General features: G+C 38.7%; 1 protein-coding gene across 2 annotated transcripts in view; it reads right to left on the bottom strand.

Annotated features, from left to right (window-relative positions):
• Positions 1–11,745: 11,745 nt before the first annotated feature.
• The window catches only part of Cd200 (CD200 molecule), a 46,953-nt gene continuing 39,229 nt past the window's right edge, over positions 11,746–19,469 (bottom strand). The window contains exon 6 of one of the 2 annotated variants that reach the window (XM_070030259.1): positions 11,746–11,851. In XM_070030259.1, the coding sequence (XP_069886360.1) occupies positions 11,805–11,851 (47 nt within the window). In that variant the 3' untranslated portion in view covers positions 11,746–11,804. The remainder of the gene's footprint in view (positions 11,852–19,469) is intronic. The other variant, XM_070030258.1, reaches the window with a different exon arrangement.

Consider the following 19,469-nt stretch of genomic DNA (forward strand, 5'->3'; position numbering starts at 1 on the left):
ATTTGAAATCAAAGCTCATGCTTGCTAAACAAAGCTTCATGCTTGCTAAACAAATCCAAGTCACACTCCCAGCTTTAGTTTGTAGTTTACTTTTAGATGAGTTTTTTTCAGATACATTCTTACATTAACTTTGCTTTGAACTTGTGATCCTCTTGTCCCTCTTCCTGAGTAGTTCTGATAACAGGATTATATCACCATAGTAATATTTTAAAAATGCAATTTCAACTTTTCTTCTGAATCAAGGGCTCTATGTGAGATAACAATAAATGTTTACTTGAAGGAGAGGTGGCATAAGTTAGTTGAGTTATTATAGAATTAAGATTCCTTTGCCATTCTAACTTTATAGTTTGAGACTTCTCTGAAGGGCTAGAAGAGTTGAGTCTGGTGGCTCCAAAAGCAAAGATACACTACAAAGAAAGAAGGGATACAACTATCCTTATCTGATTATTACACATTATGTACATATACAGAATTATCATATCGTACTTCATACATATCAACTATAATAAATAAGTGAATATCTAAATCTTCTCAGGAATGTAACCTTTCCTCTTCCTTCTCAATGCAGACATCATATTTAATTGGAAAATTTTCTCCTTGGATGCATTGTGCCTGCTCACTGATCCTTGAGTTGGTCTGCTCTCACATTGCTATCTCAGGTCTTCAGTCAAGAATGGCATGGCAGGCCAGAAGCATGGCTGCCTAGTCAGGCCCTTCTCTGTTCCCAAAGAGTGTTGCCAAGATGGAATTTACCTTGGCATTTGCGTGTGCTCATCGATCATGCACTGTTTGGGCCTATCCGCGCTTCTTTTAGCCTCTCCCCATCTCCCCTGTCTCTGCCCTTTCCTCAATGCACCAATACCATTGCCCTTACCAGTATTTACTACTTTTTGTTCTTTGATAATATTTATCCTAACAGTGGCAAAATGGAATCACCTTAGAGTTTTGATTTGCATTTCCTTGATAGGTAAAGATATTAAGCATTTTCTCATATATTAATAGGCTATTTATATTTCTTCATTTGGTGTTTTTTCTGATACCTAACTGGATTACATAGTTTTTGATATGTTTTTGAGTTCTTTGTCTATTCTAGATATCAATTCTGTCAGTTAAATAACTGGCAAAACTTTATATACAAGTCAGCTTTGGTGCAGGACCACCCCCGTCCCACCACATCAGTCTTCTGAGTAGCTATGATTCAAACCATAAGCCATGTGCTCAGCTGTAATATTTTTCGATGTAAAGTATTAATATGTAGGATTATCAGAGTAACTATGATGTAACATATGTATGCTACTTCCACTTTTATCTAGAATTATAACTGTATTTTCTTAAGTTTGAAAGAATATTCAATTTCAGGCTCTTCTCCAAACCAGGGCTTCTTTCTGTGTAAGACAAAAATAATTCTTACTTGAGTCTGGAAGGCTAATCAATTGGTTATTATAAAGAATATATTTTGACTCTGAGTTCATTGCTTATGGTTCATCTTGCTGTGATGGATGTCTGCTAAGGCAACAAAATAGGACCAATTTCAAAACAGGTATTAGGTTGGGTCTATTATTTTGTTATTAAGTAAAGCCAGGTTAAACCTTCTCTTTGAATCATGCTTCATGATCCTAAGCTTTGATCATCTCTTTTACTTAAACACATATCATGGTACTCCAAAGTGCCCAGAGAGTTTATACACATTTATTTATCTTATTCATGGCATGGAGATCCAGTGTGCCCCCATTTTGAGGCTGGACTTGGCTCAACTTCTTCCCCATATTCATTCTTCTGAATGAAACACTATGGCCTGAAGTGAAAGCCATTTCCAAAGAAATTCTCCTCTTCCTGCCTCTGCCCATGGTTGATAGCCATGACCCTGGCCTTGATCTTGTGCAAGTGGTACTTTCGGTTGTTCCTGTTCTCCTTGAGCACTCATGATCATCTGGGAAATCTCTCCATGGAGTTCCTGCGATTCTAAGGTGGCCTGGACCATTGCTATCACTGCTTCTCCAAACATGTTGTTTCAATTCCTTTAAATGTTTAGCCATGATGCTTAGATTTCCTGGAAGGAGCCTTCATGACTGTCCCGTGGAACTAGAGTGTTATCATTGGTATAGCAAGACACTTGGGAGAAAATCCAAACAAAAATCTTATCCTGCCCTGGGAAAGTACTCAGGAGGTAACACAGTTCCCAAATGGCCTGAACTCCCAGCTTGTTTACATGCCCATGGAAACTAAAAAGTATTCCTTAGTTCTATCTTCTTAGGTTTCCTCCTCCTACACTGTGTTTTAAATTCTTTGATGCATATTTTTATTTATTGGAAAAATTTGTCATTGCTTAGTAGCAATGGTTAGTAGCTTCACTATTCATAACATAGACACATCAGCAAGACAACACAGCCATAAATATATGTAATGAAGGCAACTAAGAGACTTGAAAAAAAATTCCTCAAATTATAGACCAGAAGTTCAGGTTGAACATATTTGTAAATGCCAGCTCATTAAAAAATAAATAAATAGAAAGAGAATCTATGATATCACAGTGAAAGCCATATAGACATAATTTTCCCACAAAGCTCTATGCTTCTCTGCATAATGAAACAATGTTCTCCAAGTAATTCTTTCCCCTGAGTAATATGGGTTTATAACTGAATAAAGAGCTCATAATATATGTCATGAAAGAAGCATTTGTTGTTTACCTGGTTTCATGACATTGTCTCATGCTTGGATCCCATGAGATAAATTTCTTTTCTCAGGTGTGTGTGTGTGTGTGTGTGTGTGTGTGTGTGTGTGTGTGTGTGTGTGTGTGTGTGTGTGTGTGTGTGTGTGTGTGTGTGTGTGTGTGTGTGTGTGTGTGTGTGTACTGGTGTTTGAACTCAGAGGCTGGGCTCTATCCTTTAGGCTTTTCACTCAAGGCCAGTGCTCTAGCATTTTAACCACAGATCTACTTCTTGCCTTTTGCTGGCTCACTGGAGATAATCTCACTGACTTTTCTGGCTGGACTGGCTTTGAACCACAATCCTCAGACCTGAACATCTTTATATTACAGGTATGAGTTACCGGTGGCCAGCCTTTTATTTGGTTTTAATGAACTTGGGGACCAACAGGGTAAACTGTAGATCAAGAACCAGAAGAAAAGGGAAGACAACTAACATTATGATCTACTATAATTCTGAAAGCAAAGCAAAAAATTACTCACAGATAAGGACATGAGCATGAGAAATTGTAACCTATGTTCACATAGTACATTACAGATCTTGGGTTTAAACCCAGGCTTAATTTACTCAAAAATCTATCTTACAATTTCACTCCATGTGTCCATCCTGCAAGATATCTACCCCCTTTTGAGCCACAGAACTACTTCCAATACTATGGGACTTTAATTGTTGTTGTTGGTCATGGGGCTTGAAGTCAGGGCCTGAGCTTTTGCATTCAAGGTTAGCTAGTGCTCTACCACTTTGACCTATCCCTTTTTGTACTCAGCCTTTCTTTTGGACTTTAAACTCTAAATTCTCTTTCTAATCTGTATCATTTTTAAATGGCATATACTTAGGATGGATACCATAAACACTTTTTAAATACATTTAAAAGCCCTAACATCACTTCAAAATAGTGAAGGAATTTCAGCGTCTGAAAGTCCTTTTATACATTCTTTCCTCTTCTATTTCTTTTAACATCCTAATACAATGCATATTTTCATGATCAATTTGACTTTAAAACTGTGGGATACGAAGTGATAACTAACCTGTGGGAAATGCATGGTGCTGTTAATGACCTAACACAAACAAGGTCTCTAGGTCTAAGACCCCATTAGCTGTTCAGTGTTTTGTGAAGGAAACATCTGGGGCCTTGCTTACAGAGATCCAGCATCCAGGGGAAGGGCAGCAAAGTGTACACAATCTTTTTCAAGGATGCCAGCTGTGGTTTCCTTCCATTAACGTTTTCAATAGTTCTCCCCGTCACCCTGCACCCCCATTTCCTTCCTATTCTCTGGTGATGGTCTCCTCCTTTATTTTCAAAGTGACAGGTGTTTGAACTTTCTTGGTGTAAAGATAATCTGCTGTTCTCCCCTTCCTTCTTTATAGTCTTAGTCGATCGTGTCTCAAACAAAACCAAACATCTACAATGTGGGTGCAAGAATCTGCCACCTACTACTCCAGGCATTCTGCTGTCTGCCACTGTTACGAAAGTGGAGAAGGTTCTCTTTCTTCACTGACATGTGTGTTATGAGTATATCTCTACTAGGGTTAACTTTCTCCTCTAGTTTTCTTGCAGCGTTGTGCATGTCTAAATTCCTTCCCTTATTAGTCAATTTGAAACCTGTGGGGTTTGTTCTTGGCTGAGTTCTGAAAGCAATTGCTGTTAAGTCTGCTTGTAAAAGGAAACTTCAAAATGAAGGGATTGTAAGGCAGAATCTTAGAGAAGATGGAGTTGGGCAAGGAGTTGGAATAAAGAATCCCTTCAGAGGTTGGAGGGTGAATCTGAGGAGAAAACAAACTCCAAGGACCAAAGGGATGAGAAGGGCTAGTGTGGGAGTGGCAAGAAAGACAGTGCATGGGGAGAGGGAGGAGCAGGTGGTGAAAACACTGAGCTACTAGACTTCTTTGGTAAAGTTTGGAAGTGCAATCTTGTTCCAATTTCTTTACTGTTTTGTTGTTGTTGTTTTCTGGAGAATTTCAATTCCTAGAGGCCTAGAAGAGAAAGAGTACTCATGCATCTCAAGCCAGGCTGGGCACTCCACTGGGAACTCGGGGATGATGATCATAGGATCTGTTAGAAGGCATTTCGGGACATCTGAGCAGTAACTACCAAGGCTTATTTGTAAAAGACATATTTTTTTGTCTGCCATCAACTAATCTCCTGGTACTAGAGGAGACTTTCCTACTTTCTTTAACATTCTGTTTCCTGCAACGCAGTGCTGGAGTTTGGGCTTTCCATGGATTCTGAGGCTTCTTTTCCAACCATTTATTTCAACATTCCTTCTTTTCTGTGTTGAAAATTATGTTTTCTGTGGGCAAAAATGTTTTTTTTTTCTCCCTCTACATCCAAATACCTATTATTTCTTCTCCCCTCCCCCCACTTTGGTCTGTCTTGTTGGCTTAGCTAAGATTTCCTGTATGATGTTGAATAGGAGAGGTGAGTGGGGTCATCTTTCTTTTCTTCCTCTTCTTGGTGGGAAAGCTTCTAAATTCAGTGTAAGTTCCCATTTTACAATACAGTTTAAGTCCCTATGACTAAATAGAAAATAAAACTTTCAAAACTGTAAACAGGGAGAGATAATTCATGTACTACATTTTACTGCCAGGTAGTTCCCAGAAAGGATGAAAATCCTCTTCTACATTCTCATAAATTTGTCTTTGAGCCAGGCACCAGTGGCTCATGCCTCTAATCCTATCTACTCAGGAGGCTGAGATCTGAGGATCACCATTCAAAGCCAGCCCAGAAAGGAAAATCCAAGAGATTCTTATCTCCAATAAACCACTAGAAAACCAGAAGTGATGCTGTGGCTCAAGCAGTAGAGTGCTTGCCTTGAGCTGAAGAGTGCAAGGACAACGCCAAAGCCCAGACAGAGTTCAAGCCCCACAACAGACAAAAAAAAATTTGTCTTTGATTAGGAATATTTCAGGTCTGGGCATTTTAATCTCCCATGATAGACAATATTGTGCATCCTATGGCTACTCCAGGTTTTAGTTTAATAGCATCCAGATGCTGATCAAACCATAAAGAGCTTTGCCTTGACACACAATTCAGTCCCCATTCACTAATACCTGAGTTAAATGGAAAGAATAAATTCCTTAACATTTACTTTATGCTCCCCAATTCTGAAACCAATGTCAAAGTGGTCTCCAAAAATCTCTTCCATATGTTCTTCTTAAGGGCCTTGAATCTTAAGGTACATTCTAAAATGAGTATTTTAGACAATTTCATAAAGGCCTAGAAGCTCTTCTGCTGACTCCAGACAATACCATTTCTTTTTAAGTGTGTATATAAAACATTAACATGGATATAGAAGTAGGATTGATAAAAAAGATATAGTCAGAGAAGTGATGAAAGTTTGTTGTCTCTTTTCTCTGTCTTGTCCCCTACCCATAGCTTGTCTTTCTTCCTTTCTTTAATTACTTTTTCTTCTGTTGGTGGTCCTTTGAGCCCTATGATTGCTAAGCAGATGCTCTACCACTTGAACCACTCCCTAGCCCCACTTTTCTTTTTTGCTTTACTTATTTTTCAGATACTTTTTTTTAAATTTTTGTCCTAAGGTTGGCCTAGACTTTGATCCTGCAACTTTCACTTTCCATGTGGCTGACATTCCAAGTGCATGTCACAGTCTCCAGCTTATTTGTTGAGATGGTAAGGTTAGGATCTTGCTAACTTTTTGCTGTTCCACGTATATGGAGCTACTGGCTTGAGACCCCATTCTTGGTATCTTTTATTTTCTTATTGCTGTTCTTACTTATGCATATGGAATTCTTTATAGATAATCTTTGCTTTTATTTCTCACTGGGAATCACTCTGATGATATTCAAAAGTTTTCTTCCTTTTTATACCAGCACAATTGTCTTTCTGTGTGTACTGTACTTTATTTTGAATATTCAGGTGGTTTTCAACATTTAGTAATTTCAAACAATGTTGCAAATAATAGCACATGTGCATGCACACATGCACATATCCATCAATTTTTATTTTTGAGATGATTTTAGAGTTACTCAAGGATTGTCTTACCAACTTCATCCAGTTTCTTCTGGAAATAACATCTTACATAATTATGGAACATTTATCAACATGAAAAATTCACTTTGGCACAGCCATATAACTAAGCCACAGACTTCATTGGTAAAGTTTTATTTTTCCTTCTGGCTCCAACCCAAGATACTACATTGTATTTGGCTCAACTGTTTCCTTTGTCTCTGTTGACCTGTGACCATTTCTTTTCTTATTTTCTATTACCTCGACATTTCAAATTCTGGTCAGGTATTTTGAAGCATGTAACCTGATTTAGATTTGTCTGATGTTTTCTCCTGATTAGACTGGAACTACGTGTTTTAAGGAAAAAGACTAGAAAAGCGAAGAGCAAAGAATTATCTTATATAAGTGTGTGTGTGTGTGTGTGTGTGTGTGTGTGTGTGTGTGTGTGTGTGTAAATTATTTGCTCATGGACATATACCATTTCACCAGATTTCTTTGTTTTCTGTTCATCTTAAGGTTATTTTTTATATTTAGGACTTCAGCTCTTTTTTATTTTTAGAAATATTTTCTTTTAATTCTTCAGTTGTCTTTTGATTTTTTTCTTTGCCAAGTACAGGACTTTTTATTTGTCAAATTTATCAAGCTTTCCACTTACCAATTAAAAAGACTTCTAGATGCATGTGTATTATTTAGGTTTCTCCAGAGAAACAAGCCAATAGAAACAATAGCATCCCTCTTCTCTAAATGTGTGCTTTCATGTATGAATACATATGTGTATGTTTGTGTGTGAGAGAGACAGACACACACACAGACAGACAAACTTAGATCACATAGATATGTGGCTGGCAAATGTGAAGGCCATACTGCTAGTCAGGGATGGACTTGAGCAGGAGTTGATACTGTAATCTTGACACAGTGATTTCTATACCCTAGAAACTATCAAGTTGTTTCAGCTGATTGGAACTTTGGCTCAACTTTGCTATACAATCTGATAAAATACATTTATAAAAAACTTTAAACTAAAATGAAATAAAAAAATAGAATTAAGCATTTGCAGAACTTGAGTACCTCTAGGAAATCATACAGTCATTGAAACCAGTTTAGGATCCACCAGGTGAAACCACAATGCAAGATGAACTTGGAGGTACACATTTGCAATACCAGCACTAGAGTCTGAGACAGTAGAATCGTGAGTTCAAGGCCAATGTAGATTGTAAAAAAAATAAAATAAAATTTTAAAAATGTTTTAAAAATGGGCTGGGAAGGTGGCTCAGTGGTAGAGTGCTTGCCTTGCATGCCAGAGGCCCTGGGTTCGATTCCTCAGCACCACATAAGCAAAAAGAAAAAAGCCGGAAGTGGCACTGTGGCTCAAGTGGTAGAGCGCTAGCCTTGATCTGAAGAGCTGAGGGACAGCGCCCAGGCCCAGAGTTCAGGCCCCACGACCGGACCCCAAAAAAAAAAAGTTTTAAAAACCAATAAAAATGCCAATTGCCAATTAAACAAGCCCTTTTTGAGAAATTTTACTTTTGCCTGCTTTTTTCTTCACTGCCTCCAAATATGTCTTTTTTTTTTTTTTTAGAGTGGGGAGGCTTATTTACATATAAGGAAATAGATGTGCAGGGAAGTTTCAGAGCTACTGGGGCAAAAAAGAAACAAACAAGAATCCAAGGCTCTTCCTTACCAAACTGACACTTTACTCTTGTCTCTTATTCTGTAGAGTAGGCAAGATTAATGACACGTGACAGGAGCAAAAGGTCTATTCTGTGCCCTTGTGACATGAGCTCCAGAGAGATCTACGCCATCTTGTCTCTTAGCCCTGGTGGACAACAGCTATGCCCCTCTCCTGGGTGGAATCCAGCGGTCTGGTGTTTACCCAAAAGTTCCTCTGAAGTTGAGGTGCTGCAGAAGTCATTGAAGGAACATTCTTACACTTGCTACTTTTCATTTCTGCCTACCCAAGTGTTCACTGAAGAACAATCATGCAATGATACCGTTAAGAACATAGCAGTTGTAGGAATGGAGAGGACACAGACATATGTTTTGGGGCCAGAGGAAAACTGAATTGGGAGCCAGAATTGCCTGTAGTCTGGTGGAAAAAGGACCTGCTGTGGCCTGAGAGCACATGGTGCATAGGACTACCTGGCTCACAAATTTTCCATGCAACTGTGTTTCTAACTGATAAGCTTTGCATTTCCTTCCATTTAAACCACAGGTTCACAACTTCAATGGAGATTCTGTGGATGGGAGGAGACTATCCCGTTAAGAAATAAACATATTAGATTAGAAAAAGAGGAAGAGGAGACAGAAACAACTGTGCACTTTATCCTGAGCCAGAGAGCTGGCACCAGTGTTGGCAAAAGAAAACCCAAACAACAGCTCTGTTTGTTTCCAAAGCAACATTGACCAAGGCCTCTTGAGGGAAAAGAGGATATCTGGAATAAGCCAACTGGATTTCTTTTTACATTGTGTGTGTGTGTGTGTGTGTGTGTGTGTGTGTGTGTGTGTGTGTGTGTGTGTGTGTGTGTGTGTGTGTGTGTGTGTGTGATTCTTTTTATAGCTGTCTCTTGCGTATTTCTCCAGTTAGAGACTTTTGGCATCCTCTGGGCTTCCTGTGATCCTCCCCACTTCACAGCTGTAGAATCTATGTTCCCTAGACACCCCTAGCTGGCTCCTCTCTGCCCTTCAAGTTCAGCCTCACTCTTTCTCATTCTTTATTTTCAGCTTTTGATGTCACTTTCATCACAAAGATAATTTGGATTTGTCCCAGGCTGACATCAGTTGGATTTTTTTTCTCAAAGTCTCATAGAGGCTTTTGTGTGCAGAAAACAATACTTACTGTAACTTGTGTTCTCCTTGACATTCAGTGTGCTATATAGCTGTGCATAGAAGCCCTTGGCTTTTATGTAAGTGGTTGTGGCTTGACTGTTTTATAGGTTTCACAAATAAACCTTTAGATCCTATACATAAACTTCAATTAATTAATATGATGGTACTGTGGACTGAACTTAGTGTCTATCTGCTACATGAGCCACACTCCAATTACTTTATATTTTTAAATGTATGTAATTCAACAAGTAGATGTTAAGTCCAGTAATCTAGGTATTTCTAAGTGAAGTGCAGGCAGGGCAATCCACCTAAAGCCAGCTGTAAACATCCCATGTGGATCCATCTGAAAGGCCCCACTACCTTCCTTGACCTAATGGCTTTTCATTAACCTCTGCTTCCTTGCTCAAGCCTCCTATAAAACCCCAGCTCCTGTCCCAACTCGTGGGCACAACCTCCAAACCCATGGGAAGGTCTGCCCCTCGCTGTTCCTCAATAAACAGTCCTCGCCTGTTGGTGATCGAGTCCAGCCTATTCCTTTTCTGTTCTCCTCCATTTTCCTAATATTAAGTATCTAAACATATATTATACATCTGGTTAATTGCATTTCTATCATTTTTGCCAGCTATGGTCTCCATATCTATGTATTGGGTTTCCTCAGACACCTAAAACACCCCACACAGAAGATGCAAATTCCCAAAATAAAACATGTCCAATATACATGGACAATTCTAGCAAAGCTAATAATAATAAGACTCGCATTTCTATATGATTGTCTGCAACATCATAAAATCTAAAGTTATAAATTTAGTAAATGAGAGCAAAATCAATTTTTAACTATTTAAGATTGATTACAAACACAACTGGCAGAAGTTCCCAAAACTTTTAGTCAAAACCAATTGTCTATTGTGTCGATTACTTTTAAACATCTTCAATACAAAGCCTATAGAAAGCAATATAATTATATTTGAACTTATCATATTTGTAAAACTACAGTATCATATTTGTTTTTGCCTTTTATATATTTGAAAATATATGAAAATATATGTTTATATGTGCATGCATACATAAAGACATATATATGTATTTGGTTTATGTATCTATGTCTTAGGTTACAAAGTCATATACGTATAACTATGTGGAATGGAATCATCATTTATGGGATGTTCTTATAAGGACACAAATCGTGTTGGATTAGGAACCCATCCTTCTTCAGCATAGTTCCATCAAGTTAATTACATTTGCAATGGCTTTATCATCATGTATAAGATCACATTCTGTGGAACTGAAAGTTCCAACTTGATCAAGTCTTATTTTGGAGGACACAATTCTATCTATTCCCTGAAGAATTTAGTTGTTAATTATTTATAGGGCTTCAAACAACTGCTGTCATAATTATCAGCGTGTATCTGGTTTCCTTCCTCTACTAATAACAAATAATTATGGCAGAGTAGTTGGGAACTCTACAAATAACCAACAAGTAAATTCTTCAGGGGATGGAGGGGTGTGATCCGTGGCAAACAGCTGGATCACATAACCAAAAAGAGGAGTTGCTAAATCATCTTGTTATTCAAAGAAGGGACTTTTAAGGAAGTTGAGAAGAAAAGAGCTTAGTAATGGTTATGGTGGGGAAAAACACCTTCTCTTCCCCCATTCTATCCTATGCAGCAAGATCTGGACCAAGCAAGGAAAGCAAAGTCTGCCCAGGGACAAGGTACTACAATTAGGTAGGATGACAGATACAAGGAATCATTAGGACACTAGGACATTTGCTGGCTATTGGCCATTACTAAAATATTTAAGGAGTTGAGGATTGAGCTGAGGGAGCAAAAGTCAAAAAAAGGATTTCCAGAGCCTTATATAGACTAGCGCCTGAAGGAATGAGCAATTTCTAGTAGTCATTCCTGGACTGATTTGCTGGTGTGTTTTTTTTCAACAACTGATGAAAATAGGGATACAATTATATGAGGTAAGGTTTACAAACACTACTTCATTTGAGAGATTTTGGCAGATCTTGAGGGCTCCCTCTTATACCCTGATAACGGATCAGTGCCATTTTACACAGGCCCTGACTGGAAGCATAAAAAGAGAGAATCAGCAAAATATAGAAAAATGAGTTCTATCTTTGGAATTTGCCCTGCCTGGGATTATATGCCAAGGCTGCTACTGTGTTTATCTGTTTTGCACTGTGATTTTAAAAAAATACAGGAAACTGGGTACTTTGTGAAGAAAAGAGGTTTATTAGCCTCATGATTCTGGTTCATGTCCATCTCAATGTAGTTTATTCTAGCATCTCTGAAAATCCAAGTTCAAAGTCTCTCCTGAGATTCAAGGCAAACTCCTTCCAGCCGTGAACCTACAAAATAAAAGTTTTAAACAGTAAAACAAAGAAATTCATTACATGTTTTCAAAGCCAGATGGAAGGAATAGGCACCAGGTCAACAACCTTGTACCAAAAGAAAGAAGTCACAGGCCTCCAGCAAGTCCAAAACCGTATTGGGTTAACTATCTAAGGCTTGTGTCTTGTGCACACTGGAACTACACAGGTCCCAGAAGCCTTGGGTAGCCTTGACCCTGGTGGTGTGCTAGCTGCAGCCCATGTGGCTTTGATCACAAGTTGACTTTGTACATTGGTGCCCAAGCTTTCCCATGTGGGTGTTGGATCCTGTGGAAGGCTCTGTCATCTTGGAATCCTGGATCCTTCTCTAACAGCTAGCTCCACGAGGGTACATCCTCCATTGGAGGTGTCTTTGGCAGTTCTGCGCTGTACCTCGCAGGCCTTCTCCTCGCTTTCCAGGGTTTCCTTTGGAGTCTCTGTGGAAGTTGCTCTGGCACTGGCTCTTAGATTTTGAATGCTTGCAGAGTTAGCACCACTATCTGGATGTGACTGTCACCATCAGAGTGGCAGTATAAGGCAGAGCTGGGTCCTCTTAGACCATAGCTTTAATGACCACAGCGCTTTACCAGAAGGGAGGAAGCTGTATCTCGAGGTGTCTTTGGATAGGGACTTGAAAATAACTGCCTGAAGTCCTCTGGACTTGTCCAGGAGAAGGCAGTCTTATGGATTTCTGAGGGCTCTTGATGCCGTTTTCATATTGTCCTGACACAGGACCTCTGGTTCTTTTTTACCTATGTTATCTTTCTACAAGCAGTGAGTAGCTCACACCCTCACACATTGCTTCTATCCCCTTTTCCTGGCCACGATTAAAATCTTTCACAAGTTTTCTGCCCCTTTTTCTTTTTTTTTTTAATTACAAAAAAAAAAACCTTAAAATAATCTCATTTCTTTTTTTTTAATCTAAGCATAAGTGGTTAAGAGAAGCCATATAACTTCTTGTATGTTTTGGGCAGCAACGTCTTTCGCCAGATTCCTTGTATCAATGTATTTATTTATTTATTTAATATCAACACCTTTTAAACTTGGACTTCCAGAAACCCAAGGGCTCAGCTGTGATGCAGCCAAGTTCTTTTCAGTGATCCGGGAAGGATAACCTTTATTCTAACTTCTGACAGAACTTTCTTCATATCTTTCTGAGTCCTCATTAGCATGTCCTCTGCTGTCCACGTTTCTATCAGCATTCTAGTGACAGACACTTAACCAACACATACAATATTCTAGTTCCTTCCTAGTTTCCTGGAATTCTGAGCTTTTGCCAGGACTACCTGCTATATTTGCAGTCCTGTAGTAGCCTGTTGCTCCAAATGTTTCCAACCTCTGTTTCTTACTCAGTTCCATTACCATTTTCACAGGTTTCAATCTCTATAGCAACAGTCTCACTCCTTAGTATGGTCTCCTACTTTGGCCTATTTCGTGTTATTATGACAAAACATTGAAGGTAAGGTACTTTATTTGGTTCATAATGCTCTGGCTAGAAAGTCCCAAAAGCCCGGCACCAGCATTATGGTGCAGTAACATGTGGAGAAATGGAAAGGAAGATGTCTACATGAATAAGAACCAAATCTGTGAGAGACTTCACTTTTTACAGCCCACTTTTGTGAGACGGCATTAATCCATTCATGAGCTTGGAGTCCCTATAACCCAATTGGTATCCATAAGACTCAGCCACTTGAAGATTCTACCATGTTAACCTCACTTCTACTGCATGAACCACTTTAGGACAAACACACCTTAAATCATAGCAGAGACTGAGGAAGAGGTGGGCTTGTGTCTTCACCCCTGTCAGTCATCCTGTGTTTTTCTATCCCTAGTCACCTCGGTGAATGTGATTGTGTCAATAGTTACCTGGCTCCAGGATGGTTTCTGGATATTATCCCAAACTTTTCTAGAGGAAGAGATAGATTGTCATGTGGTAATACCCCAATTGAAAACAAAAGAACTAGAGTTGGGAAGGTGGCTCAGTGGTAGAGTGCTTGCCTCAGATGCATGAGTCCCTGAGTTAGATTCCTCAGCAGCAATAAGCAGAAAAAGCCTGAAGTGGCGCTGTGGCTCAAGTGGTAGAGTGCTAGCCTTGAGCTGAAGAGCTGAGGGACAGCGCCCAGGCCCAGAGTTCAAGCCCCACAACCAACAACAACAACAAAAAATTAGCATGAGACAGGCCAAGGAAAATTCTGGGTTTTCAGTTGGCAACTAAAGTCCTCCTTCTTCATTTCAGTTAAAAAAAAATCACCAGTCACTGACAGCAATCACTGTGAGAGGACTTTTAGGTCTTACACTAATCTGAACTCGGGAAGATCACTGTGTTTTTGGCATTGTTAATAATGAAACCTAACTAGATTGTCACTGCTGAGTAGCGAGTAACTTTTAGTTCATGGTTTACAAGGGAAAATAAAAGATGGGACAAAGGGCATTAAAATAAATAAATAAGTAAGTAAATAAATAAATAAATAAAAGCTGGGTCCTGGTGGCTCTAGCCTGTAATCCTAGCTACTCAGGAGGCTGAGATCTGAGGATTACAATTCAAAGCCATCCAAGGCAGGAAAGTCCATGAAATTTTTATCTCCAATTAATCATCAGAAAACCAGAAGTGGCTCTGTGGCTCAAGTGACAATGCACTAGCCTTGAGCTGAAAAGCTAAGGGACAGCGCCCAAGCCCAGAGTTCAAGCCCCATGGCTGACAAAATAAATAAATAAATAAATAAATAAATAAATAAATAAATAAATAAATAAATAAATACAAAAGAATCATTCATATATGAATTTTTAACTCCCAACAAACTATTGAAACATATACTAAGGTGGCTACTGAATTAAAGAGATATTAAATACTTCAGCGTTTTTGATACCTTCAAATATAGTTTGTGTCACAATCCAGCTATGTATTTGTGAGCATTTCATAAATTGACACACATCCTTTCATATGTCATACATTTTTTTTTTGGTCGGTTGTGGGCCTTGAACACTGGGCCTGAGCTCTGTCCCTCAGCTCTTCAGCTCAAGGCTAGCCCTCTACCACTTGAGCTACAGCGCCACTTCCAATATGTCATACATTTTAATCATTTCAATTTCTTTCTATTGTTTTAGATAGAAACAACTTAAGTTTATTTCAGATTCCCAAATTTGATGAAACTTTATCCTACAACATTTATTAGCCTTCTATATATTTGGTTTGGCTACTACTGAGGACATAAAGAAGTTATAGATTCTGTCCAAAGGCCACTGGAGAAAACAAGCATATTGATATTACTAAATAAAATATTAAAATGCAAGTTGGTGAAAGTGCTGTGGAATCTCAGTCTAGAAAAAAAAGAAGCAAAGGCACTTAACTTGTGAATGACCCAAGAGAAGGACTGTATAAAAAGAGCATGTGCCTTGAAGTCGTCTATTCTATTCTAGTCTCTTGTTTCTTAGGGGTAGCTACACAAAGAATTTGTTTTATGCAACTAATGCTTCCCCACTTTTCTCAGAATTCAACTCATCTCATCTATTATCTTTCCTGGACCCAGGTAAATATTTTGTTTATATGGAATTATCAAACTTTTCAGCTATTTAATTGTAACCTTAAAAGCAATCTCCAAAGGCAATCATATGTCACAAAGTTAACCAAAACTATGACTAAACAACTGTCAGGAGTGATTCACGTCAGGCCTAGCTGTCTTCCAAGCTTCATGTTTTGACTGCTGGGGCTAAAGAAAGCTCTGAACTGTGTGCACTCAGCACTGTCACAGTAGGAAGAGGAACGGATGAAGTTGAAGAGGACAGGAAGAAGGGAGTGGAGCCCGGAAATGAGGCATCTAAGCCTGGGAATGGGTGGGGTTGGCCTCAATGGAAGCTTCCTGAGGGAAGAGGCATCTGAAACCCTGTTACATATTAAACAGTTCTAACTTCCTTAGACCAAAAAGATTCAAGCTCTTCAAGTTCTATGTGTGGTCAAAGCAGAAAAGCAACATGATTAACCATCTCTACCTCAGGGGTAAAGCAACAAGATGTGGTGAGGTATATGGTATACTGACTCTAGCCAATATAAAAGAAATTGTGTGTTTAAACATGAGCGGGACATCTGGTCAACTCATGTCTTTGTTAAAACACTTTGGATGCCAAACAAGATATATCTGACAGTAGCTTATGTCATGTATGATCATCTCTGCCAAGTTCATAGCCTTTACCAGAATCCTGTATTTTAAAAAGGAAATGTTTGTTTAGAAGTTAACACTGTGATGTGAATCAGTGTATTAGATCACATTCTCCTTAACTGCAGTGAAGGCAAAGTAGAGTAAAATAGTAAAATAGAGTGAAATAGTAAAATAGTGGGTTTGTAATGGAAAGATAAAATCCATGCGGTCCTTGGGTCCATATCAAAAGAAACAGCTGAACAGAAAGCGCTAAGCAAGAAGGCTCCAGCAAAAGTGATCTTCTTTTATCCTTCTTCCTTTTTCTGGAAGAGCAGAAAGAAGTAAGATTATTTAGTAAAGGTGAGCTTTGACTACTTATTTTGGGTCAGTAATGAATAGTTTTATATTTCTTTTTTTTTTTTTCATTTAGAAACTCCTGTCTCACTAACACAGATCATCTTTATGACTCTCCAGCGTTTCTACATGCTGCTGAACATGTTCTAGCTTTGGTTTGGTGGATTCTAGAGGGAAGGATGTAAGGAGAAAGGAGGATGGGTGAGAGGTTAAAGGATGAAAGACTGTAAGGTGCAATATGGTGCATATGAGCAAGCTTTTCCTACACAAAAGCAGACCTGGCTGCATGGAGCCCATGGGAAGGAAAACTAGAGCACCTTCTTCCAGCCTGTATCAGCTCCGTATCTTAAGGAAACATACACATGGAAGTACTGCACTTAGTGAGACTAGAGGCAGCAAAAGGTTGGGCCCACTATTTATCAGTCTGCTGGAAGAACTGTATATACTCTGTGAAGACAGCACATCAAGCAAAGCCTTGTAGAACATTCACCAAGAACCAGAGATTATGCTATTTAGAGCAAATGGCACACATTCACAGAACACATGAGATTCCTGTCAATGTCGACAGCCCCATTTAAATGAGTTCCACTTATAGTTTCTATAAACATTATCCCACTACCAACTCACCCCAGTGAGACTGGCCAACATCGTGAATTCAAACAACAAATGTTGGCAGGGATGTGGGGGAAAAAATGAACCCTATTGCACTGTTGGTGGGAATGTAAACCATTTGGACAGCAGTCCGGAGGGCATCAATGCTTGATAAGAAATGTACTCGTTATCTTGCCCATGTAATTGTAACTCCTCTGTATGGTATTTTCACAATAAAAAATTTAAATTAAAATTAAAAAAAAAACTAAACAAAGAGCTGGGTGCCAGTGGCTCACATCTGTAATCCTAGCTACTCAGAAGGTTGAGATCTGAGGGCTATGGTTTGAAATCAGCCTCTCAACTAAACTACAAAAAAAAAGGAAATAGAGCTCAAATAGTACAGTGCTAGCTTTGAGGATATTCTTGAGAGGAATACAAAAGTGTAATGCCTATGTCCTCTGATCATATAAAGTAATATGTATGGAAATTAACTCCAGAAAATGGAAACAAGAACTTTTATCTTGGTTGTTGTTTAGGTTTTCATTTTTGTCTAGTTTGTTCGTTTATCTTTGGGAGAGTAAGGGGGAGGCACAGAATTGTAAGGGCAAGGAATGAACAAATGCAGCTCACTGGATACTACGTTGAATATAAACTATAAAATCTATGGGTGGGGTCGGGAGGGACAAAATGGGAAAGAGCGAGGGAAGAGGTGACACCATCTAAAGAGTAATGTACTTGTTACCTGACTTATATAACTGTAACCCCTCTGTACTTCACAATAAAATTTAACAATTATTCTACATATTCTGATTTTAGTTGTAATAAAAACCTGTTGGATTTGTCTGAGGGCATAATGAGTGTTGAAAAGTTTGTATAGGGTGAATAACTTGTGTGTGAACACTGTCATCTCCAGGCAGGACCTGTGCTACTGGGAGAACCAGATGAGTCATTCAGAAGGAAGAGGCATTGCATCTTCATGGAAGAAGATCAGCCTCACTGGTTCTTCTCCAAACACAGGTGTGAGTTCTGCTCTGTGTCAAGTTCTTACAGCCCTGAGCTGTATAATAAATAGCCCCGTCAGCTCTAATAAATAGCATCAGTAATATATTTCTGAACTGAGAACCCTAGTTCTCAGAAACAGAAAACAGCATCATCCATAAGGGGAGAATGAGGTACAGCGCAGAACACTTTCCTAGGACCTACTGAGAGGTTAAGGAGGGGGCACTGAAATGGACGTTTTGGAGAATGTCCATCACCTGCTTATTAAAGGAGAAGCCAATTCTTGCCTCTGACAGTCAAGTATTTTATTTATATCTGTGATTTCTTTTAAACTCTGTTTCTTTGGAAACTTAAAAGCCTTTTAAAAATATTTTCCTTCCAGTGAATTCTACAGGCATGACACAGCCAATACTTTCAGAAACGAGTGTTTCAGCCAGCTTTACTCTTGCTCTCTTGTCTTTGGGCTTTGCCTTCTTTCTATCAGTTGAAATGTACCCAACTTAAAGGCCATTCTGATAATGTATCATCTGGCTCGCTCCCCTACAGAATTCAAAACTCCTAAAACTAGGAAATGTTTTCAAAGTTACTGGGGCTAATAGTGGATTAAGTTAAAAATCTTTTTGCGCAGATTCTTTCTTTAGACTTTATCTTCAGCAAGTCCAGTGGAGAATTATCCGCATTTCTAAGATTTTTTGGAAGATTTTTGAAGGATGAAAGCCTCCTCCGCAAAGTCTGACTGTGAATTCCAGGTGGAGTCCACATATTAAAAATGGATGCGGGGGAAGTGTGAAAGGAAGGTGTAAAAAAGTATGCTACAGAGCACAGAGGAAGGAAAAATAAATGAAAATGTTGAGGTTCAAGAACTTTCCCTTAGTGGAACTTAAGCCAAGGTGTCCTACCCTGGAAGACCTTACAAAGACCATGGTATTTGAATTAACCAAATTTTGCCACTACAAAAGAACAAACAAACAAAAAAACACTAAAAATATAGCTTATGTAAGGACCAATCAATGGAAATCAAGGAGCACATTTATTTAACTCCATTGCACCTTACCTTTCCTAATCTATAAAATGTGAAGAAAAATACAATCTTGTAACATTCCTTGCAAAGATAGAGAAATATAAACAGCTTTATAATAGTGTTTGGCTCATAATAGACCCTACTCCTTCCAAAATAGGTGCTTTTTATTTTGTAGTAATCTTCTAAAATATGATTCTACTATCTCTTCATAGTACTGAAAATCCCCAAGGCAACTGATCTCAACATAGTTCTGTGAAGCGGCTCAACAGTCAGCCAGAGAAGGTAAAGACATGAAGAGGAGGACAGTTACTTTCTGTGGCCCATGTCTCACCTAGAAGCTTCAACAGGCCCTTGGATGTCCTTGTGTTATAGATTTAACCCCAGGCTGTCAACTTTCCATAGTCAATTCATCTTTAGGTAATAGTTGTTTTTGATTTTTTGTTTTTTGAGTTTTGTTTTTGTTCTGTTTTGGTTTTGTCAGTTGTAAGGCTTGAACTCA

The sequence above is a fragment of the Dipodomys merriami genome, unplaced genomic scaffold (genome assembly GCF_024711535.1).
Source record: "Dipodomys merriami isolate MVZ:Mamm:240054 unplaced genomic scaffold, mDipMer1.0.p SCAF_2, whole genome shotgun sequence".
Lineage (NCBI taxonomy): Eukaryota > Metazoa > Chordata > Mammalia > Rodentia > Heteromyidae > Dipodomys > Dipodomys merriami.